Source organism: Hylobates moloch, unplaced genomic scaffold, assembly GCF_009828535.3.
Source record: "Hylobates moloch isolate HMO894 unplaced genomic scaffold, HMol_V3 SCAFFOLD_6, whole genome shotgun sequence".
NCBI classification, from domain to species: Eukaryota; Metazoa; Chordata; class Mammalia; order Primates; family Hylobatidae; genus Hylobates; species Hylobates moloch.
The window spans coordinates 126,949,456-126,973,945 of NW_026652281.1; the positions used below are offsets into that span (position 1 = coordinate 126,949,456).

The 24,490-nt window shown below is 43.1% G+C and overlaps 1 protein-coding gene across 2 annotated transcripts in view; it reads right to left on the reverse strand.

The window, feature by feature from the left end:
- Nucleotides 1-24,490, reverse strand: part of PDE6A (phosphodiesterase 6A) — a 91,514-nt gene that overhangs the window by 10,397 nt on the left and 56,627 nt on the right. For both annotated transcript variants that reach the window (XM_032158335.2, XM_032158334.2), the window contains 4 exons: nucleotides 16,861-16,970; nucleotides 15,386-15,473; nucleotides 15,085-15,185; nucleotides 14,235-14,342 (listed from right to left, as the gene is read on the reverse strand). In XM_032158335.2, coding sequence (XP_032014226.1) covers nucleotides 14,235-14,342; nucleotides 15,085-15,185; nucleotides 15,386-15,473; nucleotides 16,861-16,970 — 407 coding nt within the window. The remainder of the gene's footprint in view (nucleotides 1-14,234; nucleotides 14,343-15,084; nucleotides 15,186-15,385; nucleotides 15,474-16,860; nucleotides 16,971-24,490) is intronic.

Here is a 24,490-nt window from a genome sequence, read left to right on the forward strand (position 1 = left end):
CTCCATTTCCCTGTCTGTAATGATAATCGTACCTTACTCACAAAACAGGTGTAAGATTAAATGAGATTGTGGTTTGGAGAAATCTAAGTATAGTGTCTGAACATGGTATGTGCATAAGGAACATGTACTGGGTTTTCTTATGTATCAAGCACTGTTCCAGGGACTGTACAAACATCAATTTCATTTAAATCTCATCACATCTTCAGAGTCCCTTCGCTCTTGTCTACTGTAGAGAAGTGTTTCTCAACTTTTTTTTCTCATCATTGTTCCCTGCCCCAACTGCCAACGAGCGTTTTTAGATACTTTTTCAGTAATTGCCCCACCATGAGCTTTTAATACCACAGATACACTGTCCATCTGTTTGGAGAACCACAGCCCATTGTAATAGCTAAGATTTGCTCTCCTACCTCAAGAATCACTTTTTGCTCCATTGGAGACAATATACTCCATTTTTCTATCAGTCAGTTAGCTTTTCTGATTTAGGAGTTTTGTTTAATACTGATAGATTTCTTTCTCTTCTAGGCCATTTCCTCACCTGGCAGAAACTTTCACACAAAAAATTTAAAAGGTAAAAAAAGAACAAAGAAAACTTATGGTGTAGAGAGAACTGTGAACAGCTGTAGCAAAGAGGCCTTGCATTAAGGCGTGGAAAGGGCCAGGTGCCGTGGCTCACGCCAGTAATCCCAGCCCTTTGGGAGGCTGAGATGGGCAGATCATTTGTGGTCTGGAGTTTGAGACCAGGCTGGCCAACATGGTGAAACCCCATCTCTACTAAAAATACAAAAATTAGCTGGGCATGGTGGCGTGCACCTGTAATCCCAGCTACTCGGGAGGCTGAGGCAGGAGAATCGCTTGAACTCGGGAGGTGGAGGTTGCAGGGAGCTGAGATCACACCACTGCACTCCAGCCTGGGTGACAGATCGAGACTCCATCTCAAAAAAAAAAAAAAAAAAAAAAAAAAAAAAAAAAAAAGGAGTAGAAGGGTGTGGGTAAAGAAAGTAGGTAGAAAGGGTTCAAAGGTAAACTCTTAAGGGAGTGTCCCACTCATAGAAAGGCAAGGCAGGTATTATTACATAGCGGGTACAACAGAAAATAGAAAGGGAGGGGACATGGACAAAGAACTGGAGCAAGAGGAGGGAGCAAGGGGGGTGGATTTGAGAAAACATTTTAGAGCAGGTAATCCTGGTAATCCAGGGCCATGTGGCATGGGCCCCAAATCCCATACCAGGGAGTGCAGACTGTATCCAGCAAGCAGTGGGGAGCAGTTGAAGGTTAAAGGTCCAGTTGTGACCTCTTCAGAGCTGTGCTGCAGGAAGGCAGCTGGCAGGACTTGTAGGATGGAGGGGGATGGGGTGCTGCAGTAATTCAACAGGAGGGCAGGAGAGCTGGCCTGCAGCAACAGCTGGCTGCGGCGGGGTGAGACCAATGGGCAGGAGCTGGGGAGAGGGAGGAGTGAGAGAAGGCTGAGGCTCTGAACCTAACTTGCTGCTTGGATAATTATACAGTTAATCAGCTGTATAGGGCATATTTTCTATAAGCCGGTCTGTGAGGCTGTCAGAATTACTCATGGAATATTAACAAGTTTAGATAAAATCTTTAATTATGGGCCTGGCACAGCAGCTCATACCTGTAATTCTGGCACTTTGGGAGGCTGAGGGAAGAGGATCACTTGAGGCCAGGAGTTCAAGATTAACCTGTGCAAAATAGTGAGACCCTGTCCCTATGAAAAATACACAAATTAGCTAGGTGTGGTGACATGTGCCCGTAGTCCCAGCATTTTGGGAGGCTGAGGTGAGGGGACCGCTTGAGCCCAGGAGTTTGAGGCCACAGTGAGCTATGATCATGCCACTGCACATTTTAAATTATGTAAACCCTCAAAAATTCAAATAACTCTTTAAGTAAGCGTTCAGAAGTGCATACATTTCTTAGAAACACCTTTATGGTTTATAATAACCTCAGAATACATGCCCTATGCTTTAATAAGTGCTGTGGACATGTTACACTTACTGTCAGATAGGTTGAGCGAATAAATGCTCAGCTATGCATTTAAGAGTCACTGGCTCCCTGATGGCTTCAGGAGGGCACTGGATGCTTACTTTCCTTAGCTGGAGGGATTCATGTGAAAAACACTCCCAGTGGTTGCAGAAACACACCTAAGAATTTTATAGACAGAGATTTACTGTGTGTATGGGATGAAGGAAGGACACCGAGGTGCCAGAAAAGCCAATTCGAGCCTTGTGCCCTAAATATGAGGCTTCACATTCACTTCAGCACCTCCCCCTTATATGCACTGGGGTCCCAGGTGCTGTGCTGGGCACAGGGGATCCAGAGGGGCCTGCAGGGAGCTCACAGTCACTCAAGGAACACAGGGCAAAAAAAAAAAAAAAAAAAAAACTGTCATCACAATATGCTAAGTAGAATGGCAGAAAAAGGTCTGAGGTGAAAAAAAAAGAAAGAGAGAGAGAGAAAGAAAGAGAGAGAGAAAGGAAAGAAAGAAAGAAAGAAAGAGAGAGAAGAGAAAAGAAAGAACCCAAAAGTGAAGGTGACTAGCTCAGCCCAGGCGCCATCTAAGAGGTGACAATGGAGCAAAGGCCTTGAGGGGTATATAGGAGCCCTCTGTAATGGACAGAATGTTTGTCTCTTCCTAGTCTTATATGTGAAAGCCCTAACCTCTAATGTGATGCTATTAGAAGACAGGGTCTTTGTGGGGTGATGAGGTTTAGATGAGGCCATAAGGGTGCAGCCCCCATCATGGGGTCATGGCCTTTATCACCATGGAAGAACACACAGGGAATGCGGCCTCTGCCGCCAGGAAGAGGCTGGGCTCACATGGTCTGTGCTCTCAGAGACCTTGCAGATGTGCTGGGGAATTGCACATTTATCCCACACATGCAAGTTAACATGTGAACAAACAACTGCTCTGAAGGAAAGGACTTCCATTCTTGGAGATGATATGAGAAAGAGAAACTGACTGAGGTCTGAGAGGTCAGGGAGGGCTTCCCTGAGAGAGCGCCCCTCGAGCTGATAACTGTAGGATGTGTAACCATTTACTTGCTAAAGAAAGGACTGGGAGAAACACATTCCAGGCAGAAGGATCATCTAGTGTGCAGGGCCTGGTAGAAGGAAGCCTGGCACAAAGAGCTGAAAGGTGGGGGGAGCTCAGGGAGCAGCTGGGAGACCTGGTAAGAGAAGCTCCACAGAGGAGCAGGGGCAGCCCACACAGAGCCCAGGCACCGCTGCGAGGGGATGGTCTTCATGCTATGAGCAACAGGAAAAGCTACGGGAGTTAGAACAGAAGGGTGACATGGTCACATTTGCATTTCACAGAAATCACTGTGGCTTCGGTGTGGAAGGGACAGGAGTGTACACAGGGAACCCAGTTAGGAAGCCACTGCAGGATCTGGACAAGAGATGGAGCTGGCAATTAAGAGAAGTGTCCAGACAGATATGGCACTTAGGAAGTCAACTCAGCAGCATTTGGGGACAGATTAGACATACAAAGTGAGGAAGAGATGTCAGGATGGAATAGAGTAAAGGACAACATGGTTATAATGCAGAAAGAAGCAAGAGTACACCACAAAAATATTGTATGCTCAGAAATGTGAACCTATGCTCTCAGTAGACGAATTGTCAAGAGGAGGGGATGGAGTTCAATAGGACAACAATGCAAAATTCCATGCAGGCCTTTGGAATCAGATAGAGCTGAATTAGACCTTCTATCTTCTCCTCACTTGCTGTGTCCAGGGCAAGTGACTTCATGTCTTGGAGTCCCAGTCTGTTTGTTTGTAAAATGAGATATTCATGTTAGGTTGGATCCTATGAAATTCTGATTTTGTTAGTCCGAATCAGTTAAAATTCAGCAGTTTCCTATGGGTCAATGTAATATATCCTTTCTAAGACTTACTGTGATGATCACATAAGATGCTTTTGTAAATGCACCCAGTATCCTCATCTTCATTATCAGCACCTGCATTCATCTCATTCACGTTCTGGGTCACCCTCGTGTGTAGAGCTCTAAAAGCAAGCTGAGTTCTTATCCACCTGGACCATCCCCAAGGCAAATGTTTCTTCCGGAAACGTTTGGCTCCTTGGCTGTTAGTTTCAGTGGCACTTCTTCCTGACTCCTGGCCAACTTTCAGGAAAAGCATTCCAGCCTTCCTCTTAACTAGCCTTTTCAGGACACTTACTCAGATCCTCCTTGGAATTACATCTGTCTGGAGGGTACAGCAGGAGACCCTGCCGGGGAAGGCCTTCGAGGAGCCTAAGAAAGCGGTGGGTGTGCAGGCAAGGGCTTGTGTGGCTGAGTCCAAGTCCTTGATGCTCCACAAATGCCTGCGTGACACCAGCTAAGTCATGTTGTCTCTCTGGGCCTCACTTTCCTCATTTGTAAAACACTAGACCAGGAATTGGCAAACTCTTTCTGTAAAGAGCCAGACAGTAAATATTTGAGGTTTTACAGCCTACATAGTCCCTACTGCAAAGACTGAGCTCTGCCACTGCGATGTGAGAGCAGCCATAGATAAGCACAGCATGGATAAGCAGGGCCAGCTCGTCCATTCAGCAGAGCATCGAGGGCCCACGATATTCTCCAGGGCCCATGAAAATATTTCAATTTCTTTCAAGATCAGCAGGAAAAAAGGACACAACAGGAATGAATATGTAAGAATGAATTCAGTCTGGATTATATTTGTCTTCATACCAACACAATCATAAAATATAATTTGTATTTACTTATTTACTTTTAAGGAGGAAGGAGGCACAAAGACAAAGACAAAAGTGCCTAGGGCCCATGAAAGTCAGAATGTGGCCCTCTGTAAAAGAATACAGCTTTATTTATGGAGATTGAAGTTTGAATTTCTTATGATTTTCATTTGTCATGAGATACTTTTTTTTTTTTTTGAGACAAAGTCTCACTCTGTTTCCCAGGTTGGAGCGCAGTGGCTTGATTTAGGCTCACTACATCCTCTACCTCTGGAGTTCAAACAATTCTCCTGCCTCAGCCTCCTGAGTAGCTGAGATTACAGGTGTGCATCACCACGCCCAGCTAATTTTTGTATTTTCAATAGAGACAGGGTTTCATCATGTTGACCAGGTTGGTCTCAAACTCCTGGCCTCAAGTAATCCACCCGCCTTGGCCTCCCAAAGTGCTGAGATTACAGGTGTGAGCCACCACGCCTGGCCATGAAATATTATTCTGTTGATTTTTCCCCCCAGCCATTTAGAAATGTAATAGCCATTCTTAGCTCATGAGCCATACACAAACACCGCAGTACTAGAGGATCTGTGAGCCTTTCCAACTCACGGTTTGGTCAGACTGTCAGAAGCAAAATCTGGAATTAAGCAGAAATGTCAAGAGTTTGATGAAGAATAGGAAGTCACACCCTCACTCTAGAGTTTCTATAATATCTTGACCCTAGAGTAAAATTACTGAAGTAGTCCTAGCTACTTAGGAGGCTGAGGCAGGAGGATCACTTGAGCCTGGGAGGTTGAGGCTACAGTGAGCTATGATCATGCCACCGCACTTCAGTCTGAGCAACAGAGCAAGACCCTGTCTCTAAAAAAAAAAAAAAGGAAAAAGAAAAAAAAGTCAAAGTCAATTGGTGTGGACCTCCAACTACAGGAAGCCCGTGAACATAAGCACTCCAAGATAATCAAAACACAGGAAGGGAGTGTTGGGTTTTTCCTCACAACAAGCAATCCTGACACCAACTGGGTGTCTTACAATTCATTTCAACTCTGATACTAAATTCCTATAGTTAGCATCAGACCCGACAGGTTTAAGGGTTCAGTCCCGCAAGACTGCCTCACTTCAGAGGCCAGCCACAAGTATCGGGTCCCCAAGTTACCTACCCTTCCGTCTGACTTGGCAATAAGGTTGAAATGTGTCCCTGCGTTCGGGTTCAGTAATTTGCTAGATAAGCTCACAAATCTCAGGGAAACACTTTACTTACATTTTCTGGTTTATTATAAAGGATACAGCTCAGAAACAGCCAAATGAATGTGATGCATAGACAAAGTGGGAGGGGGAATGCATGCCAGCCTCCCACCACCTCGAAGTATTCACCAAACCAGAAGCTCTCTAAACCCTGCTGTTTAGAGGTTTGTATGGAGCCTTTTTTTTTTTTTAATCACAGAAGCATGATTGATTAAATCATTATCCACTGGCAATTAACTCAATCTCCAGCCTCTTCCCTCCCTGGAGGTTGGGGATGGGGCTGAAAGTTCCAAGCTTCAAATGAAGGCTTGGTCTTTCTGGTGACCAGCCCCTAGCCTGAAGCTGTCTAGGGTCCTGCCAAGAGTCATCCATCAGAACAAAAGATGCTCCTATCACTCGGGAAATTCCAAGGGTTTTAGGATCTCTGTCAGGAACGAGGAACGAAGACCAAACATATATGTCTTCTTATACTACAGGAAGCACTGAACACCACTACCTACTGCACTGCGTTCCACATACTCCAGCTCAGCCCCCATGATGGTCCACAAAGTAGGTACTACCATGATCCTCACTGAGCAGATGAGGAAACTGAGGTGAGGGAGTAAGTCACCTGCTCAAGGTCACACCACCAATAAATGAAAGAGCTGAGACTTAAACCCAGGCTGTCTGATACCAAAGCCCCAAGTGTGTAACAGCTACATGCTACCCAGGTGTGAAGAAGTTTGAATTATACACCTAAACAATGGGCCCTGAGATGGCTTTATAGCAAACAGCTGGGCCAATTTTTGCCCCAGGGGATATTTGGCAATGTCTGGAGACATTCTTGATTGTCACAACTGGGGAGGGATGGGGGTGTCTAGTCCTGTGCATCCCACAAGGCGCAGAACAGCTCCACAACAAGGTTGCCAGCCCCAAATGTCAACAGGGCTAAGATTGAGAAACGCTGCATTACAGGTCTCCCAAAATTTTGCGTTAAATCCATACCTAAAGAATTTTGAAAAGTGCTACCTTCTTGCACATTTTTAAGTTGACATCTTAAACTATTACATCAGAAGTTTAATATTTTCAAAAGATCTAATTTATAGCACATTATACATACTGACTTTTTTTTTTTTTTTTTTTTTTGAGTTGGAGGAGCCTCGCTCTGTCACCCAGGCAGGAGTGCAGTGGCACCATCAGGGCTCACTGCAGCCTCAACCTCTCAGGCTCGAGCAATCCTTCCACCTCAGCCTCCTGAGTAGTTGGGACCACAGGTGCGTGCCACCACACCCAGGGAAATTTTTATTTTTTATAGAGACAAGGTCTCACTATGTTGCCCAGGCTGGCCTCAAACCCCTGAGCTCAAGCCATCCTCCCACCTCACCTTTGCAAAGTGCTAGGATTACACATGTGGCCACTGTGCCCGGCCATACTGACTTTTTAAAATAAATTTATTACGTCATTCTTTACCCATAATAAAAGCACATGAGCAAGCTTTTCTTTAAGAGTCTAGAGTTTTACATCTTTCTTTGTCTCTGTAAACCTCTATTTCCACTTGAATTCCCCATAGAATTTTATCCTAATATTGTGTGTATATGTGTACATGTATATGCATATGTGTTTCCGTATATATATGTGTGTGTGTGTACACTACATATACGCTTGAAAGTCTTTCATTGATCAATTTTCATAATTACCTGCAACCAATTATATCCATTTATTGAAATTATATAATTAAAATTTTTTCTTTGACCATAAGCCTCTAAGTGTTGAAAAATTTTCTTTTGAATTAAGTTATTATTACACAATTAAATAACAAAATATACTACCTATTTTTACAAATAATTATTAAACACTCAGAGTACCCTTTTTTGAATTTGTCTATTAACAATATAGGATGGGATTTTTAAGAAAGTATTGGTTTATGAATGAATATTTCTTATTACTAGACTGAAGTAGGATTCAGCATCTATTTTTTTGCCCATTTTTCCTCTTTTTTTTTTTTTTCTAACCAGAGTCTCTCTGTTGCCCAGGCTGGAGGGCAGTGCAGTGGCATGATCATAGCTAGCTGTAGCCTGAAACTTCTGGGCTCAAGTGATCCTCCCACTTCAGCCTCCCAAGTAGCATGCACCACCATACCTGGATAATTTAAATTTTCCAAGACAGAGCCTTACTCTGTCACCCAGGCTGGAGTGTGGTGGTTCCATACCAGTTCACTGCAACCTCCGCCTCCCAGGTTCAAGCAATTCTCATGCCTCAGCCTCCAGAGTAGCTGGGATTACAGGTGCAAGCCACCATGCCTGGCTAATTGTTTTTTCATATTTTAATAGAGATGGGGTTTCACTATGTTCCCCAGGCTGGTCTTGAACTTCTGAGCTCAGGCAATCTGCCCGTCTCAGCCTCCCCACCATGCCCGGTTCCTATTTTTAAGTTTAAATAAGCATGTTACAATACATCCAACTTAGCTTTTATTTTTAATTCTAAGAAAGGTAAAGGTACATGGAGGGTATGTAGGTAGACTAGACAGATAGGTGATGATAGATGGTGATGATGATGATAGATGATGATGATGATAGATGATAGATAGATAGATAGATAGATAGATAGATAGATAGATAGATAGATAGATGATAGATAGATAGATATGATTCTGTTGAGAGACTATTGGCCAAATAAAAAAGAAAGAAAAAAAATTGTAAAGACAGATGATAGAAACAAGACAGTGGTGTGGATTAAGTCAGTTGCCGCCATCTTCAGTACGTATTACTGATGTGCCTTTGCCCTAGTGTCATGGTCCCTGGACAGTGATACATTCTCTGAAAAAAGTAAGATATTTAAATGAAAAATCTGCTGCCCCCCTGTACAACCCCCCCCCCCCACTGGCTGGGAATAGGGGTAGGGTTCAGGGGGAGTGCCTGGCAATTAAAGTTGTAAAAACTCTTGAACAAATAGTCTGGGGCCAGTGGTTCATGCCTATAATCCCAGCACTTTGGGAGGCCGAGGCGTAAGAATGGCTTGAACCCAGCAGTTTAAGATCAGCGTGGGCAACATAGTAAGACCTTTATTCGTTTCTACAAAAATTTAAAGAGTCTCGCTCTGTCACCCAGGTGGGAGTGCAGTGGTGTGATCTTAGCTCACTGCAACCTCTGCCTCCCGAGTTCAAGCGATTCTCCTGCCTCAGCCACCTAAGTAGCTGGGATTACAGGCACGCATCACGATGCCTCGCTAATTTTTGTATTTTTAGTAGAGATGGAGACTCACCATGTTGGCCAGACTGGTCTCGAACTCCTGACCTCAAGTGATCACCTGCCTCGGCCTCCCAAAGGGCTGGGATTACAGGCATGGCCACCGGGCCTGGCCCCTTCCTTAGATTTATAATGCCTTAATTATAAGAAGCCGTGACAACACCAGTATGGTGGACTCTTGAACAACACGAGTTTGAAATACGCAGGTCCACTTACACATGAATTTTTTTCAACTGAACATGGATTGCAGGATGCAAAACCCATGTGTGGGGTGGGGGCCGACTCTTCACATCCAGGGAGTTTTCAGGGCTACTGGAGGACTTGAGTTTGTACCAGTTTTGGTATACTAGGAGGTCCTGGAGCCGATCCCCTGAGTATACCTAGGGATGACTGTATTTCAAATAGTCCCTCTGTTTGGCTGCCCAGGGTTTTTGTCTCTAGGACAATGCACTGCAGGAAGATTCAAGAAAGAATGGAGTTTGCCTTTATTTTGTAAGGTGGGGAAGAATGAGAGAATGCTGTGCCTACTGGGCTGCTTCTTTCTCAGGAAGATTAATATTATGAAAGAAAACGCTGATTCCCTTAAGGCTATCTATGCTTATCTATACATCTTGGAAGGACATGAGTTCCCAGAGAGGTATGTGTGCCGTCAGCTGAAGATGCCTACGTAAGGTCACCTTGACTTTGACAATGATTGAGATCCTGCCGCTGGCTTTTTTTCTTCTTTTAAAATTAAACAAAATACCTTTCATTTGATGTCATTTCTTTGCAAATCTGTAAGATATTCCATTGTATGAAAGTGTTATCGTTTATTTAACCTGGTTCCCCATTGCTAGGCATTTCGATTGTTTTCAATCCTGTTTGCGTTACAGACAATGCTGCAACAAATAACTCTGTACATACACTTGGTGCACATGTGGGAGAATATCTGGAGGGGAAATCCTGGAAGTGGGATTGCTGGGTCAAAGGGCATGAGCACTTAGAGCTTTGATAGGTGTTGCCAAATCGCCCTCTGCAAAGACTGAGCCTGTTTACGCTCCCACATGGGGACCGAGGTGGCCCTTTCCCTCACTCTGCCCAACACAGTATGTAAGCAAATGTTTTCATCTTTGACAATAGGAGTTAACAATTATACCTCATTGTAGTTTTATAATCACTGTCTTCTCATAGGTTTACATCCCACTGTAAGTAACTTTTCTGGGAACTGTTGGTTTGTGCCTTTTGGCCATTTTCTATTGGACTAGTCTTTTCCTGGAATCATATTAACACTTTATTCACTGAGGAAATTAGCTCTTTTTCTCTTAGAAGTGGTGCAAATATTTACCCCCAGCTTATCACTTACTGTCCTATTTAGACTATGTGTTTTTGTGTGCTGTACAGAAATCCTTAATTTTTCATAGTCAGATTTCTCCATCTAATTTTATGACTTACGATTTTCATGTCATATTTTATTTATTTTTATTTTATTTTGTTTTATTTATTTATTTATCTATCTATCTTGAGATGCAGTCTCGCTCTGTCGCCCAGGCTGGAGTGCAGTGGTGCAATCTCGGCTCACAGCAACCTCCACCTCCCACGTTCAAGCCACTGTCCTGCTTCAGCTTCCCAAGTAGCTGGGATTCCAGGCGCCCGCTACCTCGCCTAGCTAATTTTTGTATTTTTAGTGGAGATGGCGTTTCACCATGTTGGCCAGACTGGTCTCCAACTCCAGACCTCAGGTGATCCGCCTGCCTCAGCCTCCCAAAGTGTTGGGATTACAGGCATGAGCCACTGTGCCCAGCTTCATGTCACATTTTGAAAAGCTCGCTCTGAAATTATTCTTAATTCTTCCATGCTTTTTTCGTGCTCTCTTTTCTTTCCCTGGTTATTTTAAAATTTTTATTACATCTGGAGTTTATTTTGGTATAAGGAATGAGATAGAGATCTAACTTCATGGCCATCCCATTGTCCCAACACCACTGATGAACTTACACCTTTCTCCATTAGTATAAAACCCACTTTGAGCACAGACATAGTCCTTAAGTTCATCCCCTTGATCTGAATGACTTCTCTTGCCTAGGACAGAACTGCCTTTAGTTCTGCTGGTCACCATTATTACTCTTCTATGTCAGAATTTTCTGACTATTCTTTTTTATCTTTTTCCTTTTTCTGGTTATTCTTGTATACTCATTTCTCATAAGAATTTTTCAATCAGCTTCCTAATTCCCCCAGAATAAAGCAGGGTTTTTTTGTTTGTTTGTTGGTTGGTTGATTGGTTTTGGAATCACCCTTAAATGAATAATTAATTAGGGAGAATAGACAAGTTTCTAATATCAAGTCCTCCTATCCAATAGCAGGGTGTTCCTTTCAACTGTTTAGTCCTTCTGCTGAGCCATTTTGAAATGTTCAGCTATGGAAGTCAAAAAAACAAAAACATTAGGAAAAAATAGAAGTCAGCTGGGCATGGTGGCTCATGCCTATAATCCCAGCACTTTGGGAGGCCGAGGCAGGCGGATCACGAGGTCAGGAGCTCAAGACCAGCCTGACCAACATGATGAAACTCTGTCTCTACTAAAAATACAAAAAAAATTAGCCGGGCATGTTGTCGCATGCCTGTAATCCCAGCTACTCAGGAGGCTGAGGCAGGAGAAGCCCTTGAACTCAGGAAGTGGAAGTTGCAGTGAGCCGAGATTGCGCCACTGCACTCCAGCCTGGGCAACAGAGCAAGATTCCATCTCAAAAAAGGAAAAGCAAAAGCAGAAGTCAATAAATAAATAACCAAAATGAGATACCATCTGGCACCAGTCACAATGGCATTTATTAAAAAGTCAAAAGAAGTCTGGGTACCTTGGAAGGCCGAGGCAGGCAGATCACTTGAGGTCAGGAGTTTGAGACCAACCTAGCCAACATGGTGAAACCCCGTCTCTACCAAAAAATACAAAAAAATTTAGCTGGGAATGGTGGCGGGTGCCTGTAGTCCCAGCTACTCTGGAGGCTGAGGCACGAGAATTGCTTGAACCCAGGAGGTGGAGGTTGCAGTGAGCCGAGATCGTGCTGCTGCACTCCAGCCTGGGTGACAGAGTGAGACACCGTCTCAGAAAAAATAAAAAAGAAAAAGTCAAAACATAACAGATGCTGGTAAGGCTGTGGAGAAAAAGGAATGCTTATGCACTGCTGGTGAGAATGTAAACTAGTTCAGCCACTGTGGAAAGCAGTTCGGAGATTCCTCAAAGAACTTAAAGTAGAATTACCATTTGACCCAACATCTCATTATTGGGTATGTATCCAAAAGAAAACAAATAGTTCTACCAAAAAGACACATGCCCTAACATGTTTATCACAGCACTATTCACAATAGCAAAACATGGAATCAACCTAGGTGCTCATCAATGTGGATTGGATAAAGAAAATGTGTTACATACGCACCATGGAATACTACATAGCCATAGAAAAGAACAAAATCATGGCCTCTGCAGCAACATGGATGGTGTTAGAGGCCATTACCTTATGCGAATTAACACAAGAATGGAAAACCAAATACTGCATATTCTCACTTACAGGTGTGAGATAAACATTACATATACATGGACACAAAGATGGCAACAGTAGTTACTGGGGACTACTACAAGGGGAGACAGAGGAGAGTGTGGGCTAAAAAGCCACATACTGAGTGCTATGCTCACTACCTGGGTGAGGATCGTTTGTACCCCAAACCTCAGTGTCACACAATATACCCATGTAACAAACCTGCCCATGCATCCTTTAATGTATAATAAAAGTTGAAATTATAAATAAATAAATGTGGCTGGACGTGGTGGCTCACACTCCTGAGCTTAAGCGATCCACCCCCCTTGGCCTCCCAAAGTGTTGAGAAATCAGGGGACCTTTGTGGGAGGTCTGGTTGGACAACTGCAGGGCTGAAGGAGTGGCAACTTGCTGCCACCCCCCTCTTTCCAGAGCCTGTCCCGGTGGTCTCCTCTTCTCTGTTGCAGACATTTGCAATGCTTGTGACTTAATCAAGCCTCGCTTTCACAGAAGCATCTGGGGATAAACAAATAACCCAATGCTTCCTAGGCTAGTCAGCCTTGTCTACCCTGCAACTTTTCCTGACCGTTGCCTTCAATGCCCAGGACCCATCACAGAGGAGCCAGGGGACCATTTGGCTTGGGCCACATATTCATAAAAGGCCTCAAATTTACACTTCTCACCCCATTGTCACTTGAGGTGAATCATGAAAGCACATTGAGAAAACTGAAAAAAGACATTCACCAGACAACTTAAATTTGAGTCCCATTACCAACCATGCCAGACCATGCACTGTAAATTTCATACCAACCAGAATCAATTTGTGACTAGCACAGCTATATTGTGGGATATTGTCCTATGTAAAGGAATACATTAAAAATTAAGCCTATATGTTTTGAATGACACATTAACTATCACTCAAACTTTAACTCGGGCTGGGCATGATGGCTCACGCCTGTAATCCCAGCACTCTGAGAGACAGAGGTGGGTGTATCACTTGAGGTCAGGAGTTTAAAACCAGCCTGGGCAACATGGCAAAACCCAGTCTTGACTAAAAATACAAAAATCAGCTGGGTGTGGTGGTGGGTGCCTGTAATCCCAGCTACTAGGCAGGCTGAGGCAGGAGAATCGCTTGAACCTGGGAGGCGGAAGTTGCAGTGAGCCGAGATCGCACCACTACACTCCAGCCTGGGCGACAGAGCGTGACCCAAAAAAAACAAAACAAAACAAAAACCCCTAATTGCTATAGTGCTTTCTGTTGTATCAAAAACTTGAAAGTTATATCAGTTTACCACCCAAATCTTAGGTATTATGATTGAACTACTTCAAATAACATATTTTTTTATTCAGATAAATAATAATATACTGTCTTGCATTTTTAGCGCTAAAATAAAGATTAAACATATAGCTTGTGCAATTGGAATTTGGCATAACTTCATTTTTTTCATATGTTGAAGGCCTCCAAAATGAAATGGTCCCAAGGCTTGTTGAGAGCAACAAGAGCTGTCAGTGCGTCTCACCTCATGATCCTAAGCCTAAGAGGATCAGGTTTTAACCCCATCCCAACTCACATAACGATTTCCTTCCGTGTCTGCTCCAGCATCATGTACTGTGTCCACTCCTGTTCACTCTCGTATGTCTTAGACTGATCCACAATCTTTTGGAACATCGTCCTCTTCCTACAAAACACATCAGTCTAGTAAAGGGAGCAAGTCTTAGAATAAGGCAACACCTGAGCTGCTAACATTTGCTGATTCAGATGGAGGCTATTAAATCAACAAAATTCACAAAACAAGGTTGAAAGAACCGAGGCCCAGGAGTGAAGACCTAGGTTTAACCTAAGTCTTTGCCATTGATTTGTTACCTACTCTTAGCAAATCTCTTGTCCTGAATCTCAGTGTTCCCATCTGTACAATGAGGGTAATAATATCTAACTCACAGGCTTGTAGCAAGAATCAATGTGTCCATAACACACATGTTGTACCTGACATATAGTATATGCTAAATTAATTGGAACTATGATGTTTGTTATTATTATTGTTATTATATTGTTGCTGGGTGCAGTGGCTCATGCCTGTAATCCCAATACTTTGGGAGGCTGATTCAGAAGGATGGCTTGAGACCAGGAGTTTGAGATCAGCCTGGGTAACATAGTGAGAACCCATCTTTACAGCAAATTAAAAAATTATCCAGGAGTGGTGGTGTTCCTGTAGTCCCAGCCACTCAGGAGGCTGAGGTAGGAGGATCCCTTGAGCCCAGGAGGCAGTGAGCTGTGATGGTGCCACTGCACTCTAGCCTGGGCAACAGAGTGAGATCCTGTCTCAAAAAAAAAAAAAAAATATATATATATATATATGTATATATATATGCATACATATAATCATTGTTACTTTTACTATTAAAATGAGAAGATATACCAACTTGAAATACAGGGCGAGGTCTGTGGCAATGATCGCAATGTCCATCATGTGGATGGCATGCTCATGCTGTCGACGATTGAGGTTTTGAAAGATATTCAGGCTCTAAAGAAAAAAAGAGAGGCGAGATGGGAGAGAATTGATGCTGGCAGTAAAGTCACCCACCCACCAATGGCCACCCCAGATGATGGCAGAGGCAGCCCAGGCCAATGGAAAGAATGCTCCCTGGGCACACTCAGGCTCCTTGTGAAATAGAACCTCTGTTCCGGGCCCCACAGCCTGTACACCCTTGGCCCTCGTCCTACCTCGTCTCTGAGCAGTGTTTTGCCAAACTCCAAGTGGTGTCTTTCCAAGATGGAGGACCCATGGAGCTTGGCCAGTGGGTTCTGGGATCTGAATGAGAAAGAGAGAGAATCAATGTGGAGTGGACAATAGAAAATTAGGACCAAACATCAAGTCTCCTGACTCAGTCTGCAGCCTCCTCCACAAGGGATTCCAAGTTACTTTTGGGTCATGAACTCATTAAAGAATCTACTAAATAGCATGGACCCCTTCCATAGAAAAAGTCACAAACACACACAATGCCATAAGGGATTTTAGGGACATTAGCATTGGGCCATGCTTCAAGATCATCTAGCCCTGATTCTTCACATCCAAGTCTTGAAGGAAACAACTGAATTTCCGCAAGCTGTGTATTTATTCATTTCTGTATTCAACAATTATTTGTTGAGCACTTGCTATGTGCCACACACTGTGCTAAGTATTTAGATTCTCAAAATGTAAAATGTAAACCCAATCTCTAGCCCCAGAGCAGCATGAAAGTATTGAGAAGACTCAGAGCAGCATGAATTCAGAGCTTGTTAATGACTTACAGGCCATCGGCCCTGAGCGGAGACTCGGTTTTCTCATCTGTAAGTAGGCTCTGCCCAGCCCACTGGGTGGCTGTGAGGATCCAATGAGATCATGGTTCAAGGACTATGCTTTATGGGCTGTCTGAAATATAAGCTCTGTGAGGACAGGAGCTGTTTTGCTCATCAGAGCACCTTTTTTGCCTAGCATAGAGCCTACCACACTATATTAGAAGCACTATAAATACGAGATGAGTGAATGAATCATTACTGGTTATTAACATCTTGGCTCAAATTAGTGCAGCAGGTAGGACAGGGAAGGAGACAAGTGAAGGAGTTTAATGCATTCATTTTCTATGGCTGCTATAACAAACTGCCACAAACTTAATGGCTTAAAACAATAAAATGTATTATTTTACAGCTCTGTATGGAGTCTGAAATGGGTCCTTAGGGCTGCTTTCCTTCTGGAGGCTCCAGAGGAGAATCCGTTTCCTTGCCCTTTTGAGCTTCTAGAGGCCACCTGCATTCCTTGCTTGTAGGCCATGCCTCCATCTTCAAAGCCAGCAGGGTAGCATCCTCTCTCCTCTCTGACCTTCTGCTTCCCTCTTATAAGGACCTTGGGACCACATGAGGCCCACTCGAATGAATAATCCCTGTATCTCAAGATCCTCGACTTAATCACATCTGCACAGTCCCTTTTGAATGTAAGGCAACATATTCCCCAGCTCAGGGATTTGAGATCTGGAATCTTTGGCAGGGAGGGGGGTCATTATTCTGGCTGCTACAAGATGAGACCCAGATCCCAAGGGCAGAAGGCAGTGGGAGGCTGTGGACCACAAGACTTCCCTGTTGGCCAGTGAGTCTGCCTGGGGGCCACACAGAGCTGGATAATGAATCCGGGGGGCTGGGGGTGGGGAGGGAGGCTGACTCACTTCATCTGGTAGAGGTTATTGGTGCCTCTGTGGTCAATGTCATGGCAGAAAGCAGCAGTGACCATGGCCAAGGCCTCCAGGTCCGTGAAGTAGCGCTTCAGCTTTCCCGTCTGGAAGGGCAATCAGAGTGCAAATCATTCCTTTTGTGTAGGGGCTGGAAGCAGGGCTGAAAAGGCGGGTATAAGGAGGAGGGCCCAGAACTAAAAACTCATGGGTCTGATCTTGGCTGTATCCTGGCTCCAGAGGCTGACCGGAGGACTGCCCAGGGCTGAGGGGCTTTTCGGATATAGGACTTTCAGTGCTAGAATGGGGAAAGTCCCAGGTAAATGGGAACAACTAGTCACCCTATTTCTGAGTTGACCTTAGCTGGTCTCATCTCCCTCTGAACCTCAGTAGCCCAATCTCCATACTAAGGGTCGAGCATATTGGATTAGATGAGTTTTGAGAAACTTGTAGATGTCAGGTTTTAGGATTTGGAGAGTTTCTGAACATGGCCAGGCTGGTAAAGCAAATCTTCCAAACGTGGTCTACTGGTTTAAGCACAGCCCGGAGGAATCCTTCCCTGGGATTGTGCCAGACACTTAACTCCTTGTTGATGCTGGGTGTTGAAACAGAATGTGGGAAAGCGCTCTGGAGAGCTGATGCTGACTTTATGAAAGCAATCACTCTAAGTGGTGTTCTTGTCACCCTTTAAGGTAGCCTGGTCAGAATTCCTGCTTCCGGGCCCTAGCACCTACTCTGGCCTAACCATTTCAGCCAAGGGGGAAGGGATGATGTTGAGGAAGGGCAGGCATTTGCATCATGATCTGGATGGGGAAATAATTTTAAATAAAACGTAAAAGTCTCCGAACCCTCTGAGCCAAAAATACGAACACAAATACACAAAGATAAGTCCATCCAAGGATATTGTGGCACAGTTTGTAATAGTGAAAGATTGAAAAGACTTCCACGTCCAACAATAGAACACTATACAGGCACAAAATTGTACCATGGATAAGTCTCAAAAACATTATGCTAAGTGAAATACGCCAGACACAAAGGACGAATACCGTATGATTTCACTTATATGAGGTGCATAGAATAGTCAAGATGAAAGAAACAAAACATAAGATAGGGCCAGGCATGGCAGGTCACACATGGCAGCACTTTGGGAGGCTGAGGTAGGAGGACCACTTGAGCCTAAGAATTCAAGATCAGCTTAGGCAACATAGCCAGACCCTGTCTCTACAAAACTAAAAATTTGGGTGGGCATGGTGGCACATACCTGTGGTCTCAGCTACTTGGTGTTAGTCCCAACTGCACCATTTTGTAAGCTCCCCATTATTTTACAGACCTTGGTCAAAGTGAAACATTTCATGGGGGTTTGGGTCGAGAGAAACATCCTTCCTAACCACCTGACCACAAGGCAGACAAATGCCCAACTAAAGAAACATCCCTATCATATCTTGCTGGGCATAAGTCCAAGAAACACCACAATGGCATCCCACCGAGACAAGGGCAAAACAGCCTCATCATGAGAACGTCTTATCAGTAGCCTGCCAGGCAACAAGCCATACTGCCCAGACCCCTCCCGCCCATACCTATAAGTACCCCCAGCCTGTAAGCAGCTGTGGGCTCTGGCATTAGGCTGGTTCCTACTTCTGTAGATTTTATGCTGGGCATAAAGCCTGCATTTGCTGTTGAGCCGCCCTCTTTCTGTGTGTGTGTCTTTCTCTAACCCTCGCCTTCCCTTCAAAACCTAACATTCGGGAGGCTGAGGTGGGAGGATCTCTTGAGCCCAGAAGGTCAAGGCTGCAGTGAGCCGTGTGTTCACAACACTGCACTCTAGCCTATGTGACAGAGCAAGACCACGTCTCAAAAGTAAAAAAAGATCTAAGAGGATAGAGATTAAATGTTGCCTCCTCTACAATTTCTTATTACCAAGAGACTAAAAATATTTGGGACTGTTACTAAAAATGTTCTGTGCCACAATGACAGATTGTACTATGGGGAACTACATGCTTCTAGAAATTATTATTCACAGACTATTGATCTACAGATTGCTGGTGTGACAGACAGTTCACAATTTTTGCTTGCTTCCTAGTGTTCACTGGAAATTAAGGTCACTAAGGGTTAAGAATTCTAATTAATCTAAGGATATATTGACATATATTAATATATATTTCTTTATTATTTAGAATTCTTAACACATAATGTTATTTATAATATATTAATAACTAATAATTAATATATTATTAATAAAATAATAAGGGAAACAATTCTATAAGCAATTATATAAGAGGGCAAAAACTGCTTTTGGTAAGAAAAAGCTATAAGATATGAGAATGTTTTATTTTGTTAAGGGGGAAAAGAGAAATTTTTGTCCTAATGTAGGATAACTGGTTGCTCCAAAATGAGAAGAGGAAAAAGTATAGGACAAAAGTTGAATGGATAAGAAAGTTGTAGAAGGCTTGTGGAGGATAAATCTTGTGAAAGTAATTATATGCGTGATTAAGCTGGCTAAGATTGGAAGAAAATGGCTGGGCGCAGTGGCTCACGCCTGTAATTCCAGCACTTTGGGAGGCTGAGGCAGGCGGATCACGAGGTCAGGAGATCGAGACCATCCTGGCTAACATGATGAAACCCCATCTCTACTAAAAATACAAAAAATTAGCCGGGCGTGGTGGCGGGCGCCTGTAGTCCCAGCTACTCAGGAGGCTGAGGCAGGAGAATGGCGTGAACCTGGGAGGTGGAGCTTGCAGTGAGCTGAGATGTGCCACTGCACTCCAGCCTGGGCGACACAGCGAGACTCCATCTCAAAAAAAAAAAAAAGATTGGAAGAAAATGATTTGTAAGTTTTTCTAAAATTTTGAAATTAATGCTATCTTGAGCATTGATGTAAAAAGTACATGGATGCAAAACTAGAACTTGGACCTCTCTTTTAAAACCACAAATTTTCTTTGAGTATTGGTCTGCTCTTAATAGGAAATTTATCTTTTAGGTAATTGGCCTAGGAAACAAAGATTCTGTGCTTTACCAAATTAATTTCCTATACTCCAGGTTGTCTTTATTAGGTTTTTGATCACTTAAGAAAACTGAGTTTTCTTTATTAAAAGAGCTAAGGTCTTTCTATAAGTATTTAACTTTCTGTATTTTTATTTATTTATTTATTTATTATCTTATTTTATTTTTATTTTGAGACAGAGTCTTGCTCTGTCACCCAGGCTAGAGTGCACTGGTGCAATCACAACTTACTGCGGTTTGGACCTCCTGGGCTCAAGCGATCCTCCCACATCAGCCTCCTGAGTAGCTGGGACTACTGGTGCATGCCACCGCACTGGGCTAAATTATCTTATTTTGGGCTGGGGGCAGTGGCTCATGCCTGTAATCCCAGCACTCTGGGAGGCTGAGGCAAGTGGATAACTTGAGGTCAGGAGTTTGAGACCAGCCTGGGCAACATGGTGAAATATCGTCTCTACTAAAAGTACAAAAAGTTAGCTTGGCCTGGTGGCACGCACCTGTAATCCCAGTTACTGGGGAGGCTGAGACAGGAGAATCACTTGAACCCAGGAAGCAGAGGTTGCAGTGAGCTGAGATCATGCCACTGCACTCCAGCCTGGGTGATCGAACAAGACTCTGTCTCAAAAAAAAAAAAAAAAAAAAAAAAAAAAACCAAGCATTTAGAAACTTCCCAAAGTCATATTCATTTTTTTTTTTTTGAGACAGAGTCTTGCTTTGTTGTCCAGGCTGGAGTGCAGTGGCATGATCTCGACTCACTGCAACCTCTGCCTCCCAGGTTCAAGTGATTCTCCTGAGTAGCTGGCATTACAGGCACACACCACCACACTAGGCAAGTTTTTAAAATATTTTTGGTAGAGATGGGGTTTCACCATGTTGGGCAGGCTAGGCTTGAACTCCTGACCTGAAATGATCCACCCAACTCAGCCTCCCAAAGTGCTGAGATTACAGGCGTGAGCCACCGTGCCTGGCCCCAAAATCATATCCTAAATTAAGTATTTTTCTTGACTGCAAATTAACTTTGGAATTTTTCAGATGAACCCTTGGAACATCTCAAAAGGATATTTCTTCTTGTAAAAAGAGAGACATTAAACTAATTAGGCCTATTTTATATATTAAATTATATGGGAAGCATTGTCAAATACAATTAATGCTAAATCTTCTTCAAGATATAGTCTACGGATGTGTTATTAATATGTATTTCAGAAACTGTATAAAATTCATAAAAATCTAGTATTCCTGGTATAGCACTATCAGTCACAATTTTAGTTATTATCTTAAAATGTTTGCAACAGAAATAACCAAATTTCCTTGTCAATTGTGTCATTATTGTAATGAATTCTCATGAGATCTTTAACCATGACCATGTAAAGTCTTGTCATCTACAGGTGGTTTTTTACTCTGCTACTTTCCTGAGCAACTATAAGCCTAAAGTGTTTCATCGTCATAAGATCATACCATTGGACTGGGGAAGAATTTCCAGAATTCCAATGAAGAAACTGGTTCATAAAATTGCTAACTCAGTAGTAAGCAGAATAAAAAATAATTGAAAATTAAAACAAATGATTTGGCAGATTTTTATGCTAAGTCAGCCAGTACTGAAATTGGTAAGATATACAATTTAAATGAACTCCAAAGATTGATCCAAGTCAAGTTACCTATGATAACCTATTTAATAAACAGTGCTATGCACCTGAATTGGAGAAATGAAATTGGTATTTAAAAGGATGTAAATCCAATGTTAAGTGTGGACTCATAAGGAGTCCCGATGGCCTCCTCGTCCTTCTTGAGTCCTTAAAGCTTCCATTATTAGATTACTGCACTCCATGACTCATCATGGAAGAGATAAAATGACAGAAATGATGACAAAATATTGACAAGGTGACTGCTCTAAAATTGCTAAAATGGGCTGGGTGTGGAAGCTGATGCCTGTAATCCCAGCACTTTGGGAGGCCGAGGTGGGCAGATCACCTGAAGTCAGGAGTTCGAGACTAGCCTGGCCAACATGATGAAACCCCATCTCTACAAAAAATACAAAAATTAGCCAGGGATGTTGACGCGTGCCTGTAAGCCCAGCTACTTGGGAGGCTGAGGCAGAAGAATCACTTGAACCTGGGAGATGGAGGTTGCAGTGAGCCGAGATCACATCGCTGCACTCCAGCCCGGGCGACAGAGCGAGATTCCATTTCAAAATAAATAAATAAATAAATAGAATTGCTGAAATGGTTTCAAGAAATGTTTGGGGCCAGGCATGGTAACTCAAACCTAAAATCCCAGATCTTTAGGAGGCCAAGGCAGGGGGATCACTTGAGCCCAAGAGTTCAAGACCAGCCTGGGCAACAGAGTGAGACCCTGTCTTTTCAGAACAATTTAAAAATTAACCCAGCATGGCGGTGAGCGTCTGTTGACCCAGCTACTTGGGAGGCTGAGATGGGAAGATTGCTTGAGCCTGGGAGGTCAAGGCTACAGTGAGCCATAATGACATTACTGCACTTTAGCCTAGGCAACACAGTAAGACCCTATCTCAAAAAAAAAAAAAAAAAAAAAAAAGTTTGATTTGTCAAACTCATAATTCTAGCAAGACAATAAAAATCTCAGGCAACACATTTCCAGCACCCACTGGATCATTTGAACACTTACAAATGGATTTCACTTAACTGCCCCTTCAGTGCATCTTTTCTGGTTTTATAGAACTGTTCCCACACAGGAAGGCTGATGTTATAACACTACTTAATAAGCTATTAGAAAATATTTTTTCGCTGGGTTTAATAGCTTGTGCCTATAATTCCAGCAACTTGGGAGACTGCAGCAGGAGGATCTCTTGAGGCCAGGAGTTCAAGACCATGGCAACATAGTGAGACCCCCATCTCTCTAAAAAAACAAAATAAATAAATCAGCCAGGCATGGTGGTATATGTCTGTAGTTTTAGCTACTTGGGAGGCTGAGATGGGAGGATCACTTAAACCCAGGAGTTTGAGGCTGCATTCAGCTATGATCACATCACTGCTTTCCAGACTGGGCAACAGAGCAGGGGCTCATCTCAAAAAAAATATATATATATATATATTTTTTTTTTTTTCCCTTGTGAGGAATTCTTGAGAAAATCTCCAGAGACTTTTCTGGAAGCACTGTCAAATAATAATGCTAAGCTTTGTTTGAGTTATAGTCTATGGATATGTTATTAATATGTGTTTCAGAAATTGTATAAAATTTTCTTTTCCTTTTTTTTTTTTCTGAGACAATGATTCGCTCTGTCACCCAGGCTGGAGTGCAGTTGTGCCATCACAGCTCACTGCAGCCTCAACTTCCTGTGTTCAAAGGATCCTCCTGCCTTACCCCCTGAGTAGTTGGGACCACAGGCGTGCGCCACCATACCTGGCTAATTTTTGTACTTTTTGTAGTGATGGAGTTTCACCATGTTGCCCAGGCTGACCTTGAACTCCTGGGCTCAAGCATTCCAGCCACCTGAGCCTCCCAAAGTGTTGAGATTACAGGTGTGAACCACTGCACCCAGCCTGTATAAAATTTATAGATAGAGATAAAGAGATACTCATTTCACTAGACACATTGTAAAACCATTTATAAAGATATTTTAAACACAGTTGCATTAGGCAAAGCTAACTGAATCAATTGGATTGCCCTGGTCAAAGGTATTCTCAATTGATGGCAATCAGATCCACTCCTGCTGGAAAACAGATTGGCCCCATATGAAATAGTTACAGGAAGATGTATGCCCCTGATAACAGAACCTCATTTATCTTCCACTTTTATAAACTCTGACATGACTTAGTAGTGCAGGACTTTAGTGCATTATGCCAAAGCATATTTTCATCAGGTTAAAGAAGCCCTTTGTGACCCACCAATTGATGACAACCAGATCTTTCACAACCTAGAACCCAAAGATTAGGTCTTTTGGAAATTACACCAAAGGAAGACTGCTCTTGAACTCCACTGGACACGACCATACCAAGTTCTTCTCTACCACAAAACTTTAGGGCCTTGAGTCTTGGATCTACATCTCTCAATTCAAAAGGTCCCTCCAGATTCCTGGAGTATACACCTGTTGGACTCCTTCAGGTAAAGCTAACCAGGGAAGGTTTTCCACAGAAACAGATGGCATTCTAGACAGGGATCATAGATCAAGACTTCTCTGCCATCATGAAGGAAACAGTACTCTGACCTTTCTAATTAATAACCTAATCACTGCCAAATATAGAAAACCCATCTAAGTGATGCCTACAAAATGTATATCCTGCTTTCGGGTATTGTGTCGTCAAGACCTGGAGACTACCTATGTGGGTATGAGTAATTGCTTGTAGGATGTCACTGGATTAAATCCAGTAAAGTTTCTTTCCACTAAATGTGGTTATGCAACCTTATAGTATGCTATGAAGGGACCACAAAAAAGTAAGTGTCCCACTGGACCCTGTTCAGGAGCTATGCAGACTTGAGTGGACAAACTTAACTGAACTCTGTTCAAGCACCACTAGGTGGCCTCTTTTCCAGTCCCCAAGGGCTTTTGTTGGGTTTGCTTACTCTGTTCTGTCTCCCTGCCAGGCTCACTCCTGCTCCCAAATAGCTTGCCCCTGAAAGTTCCCATAATAACTATAGACCAAAGCAATCAATAACCAAA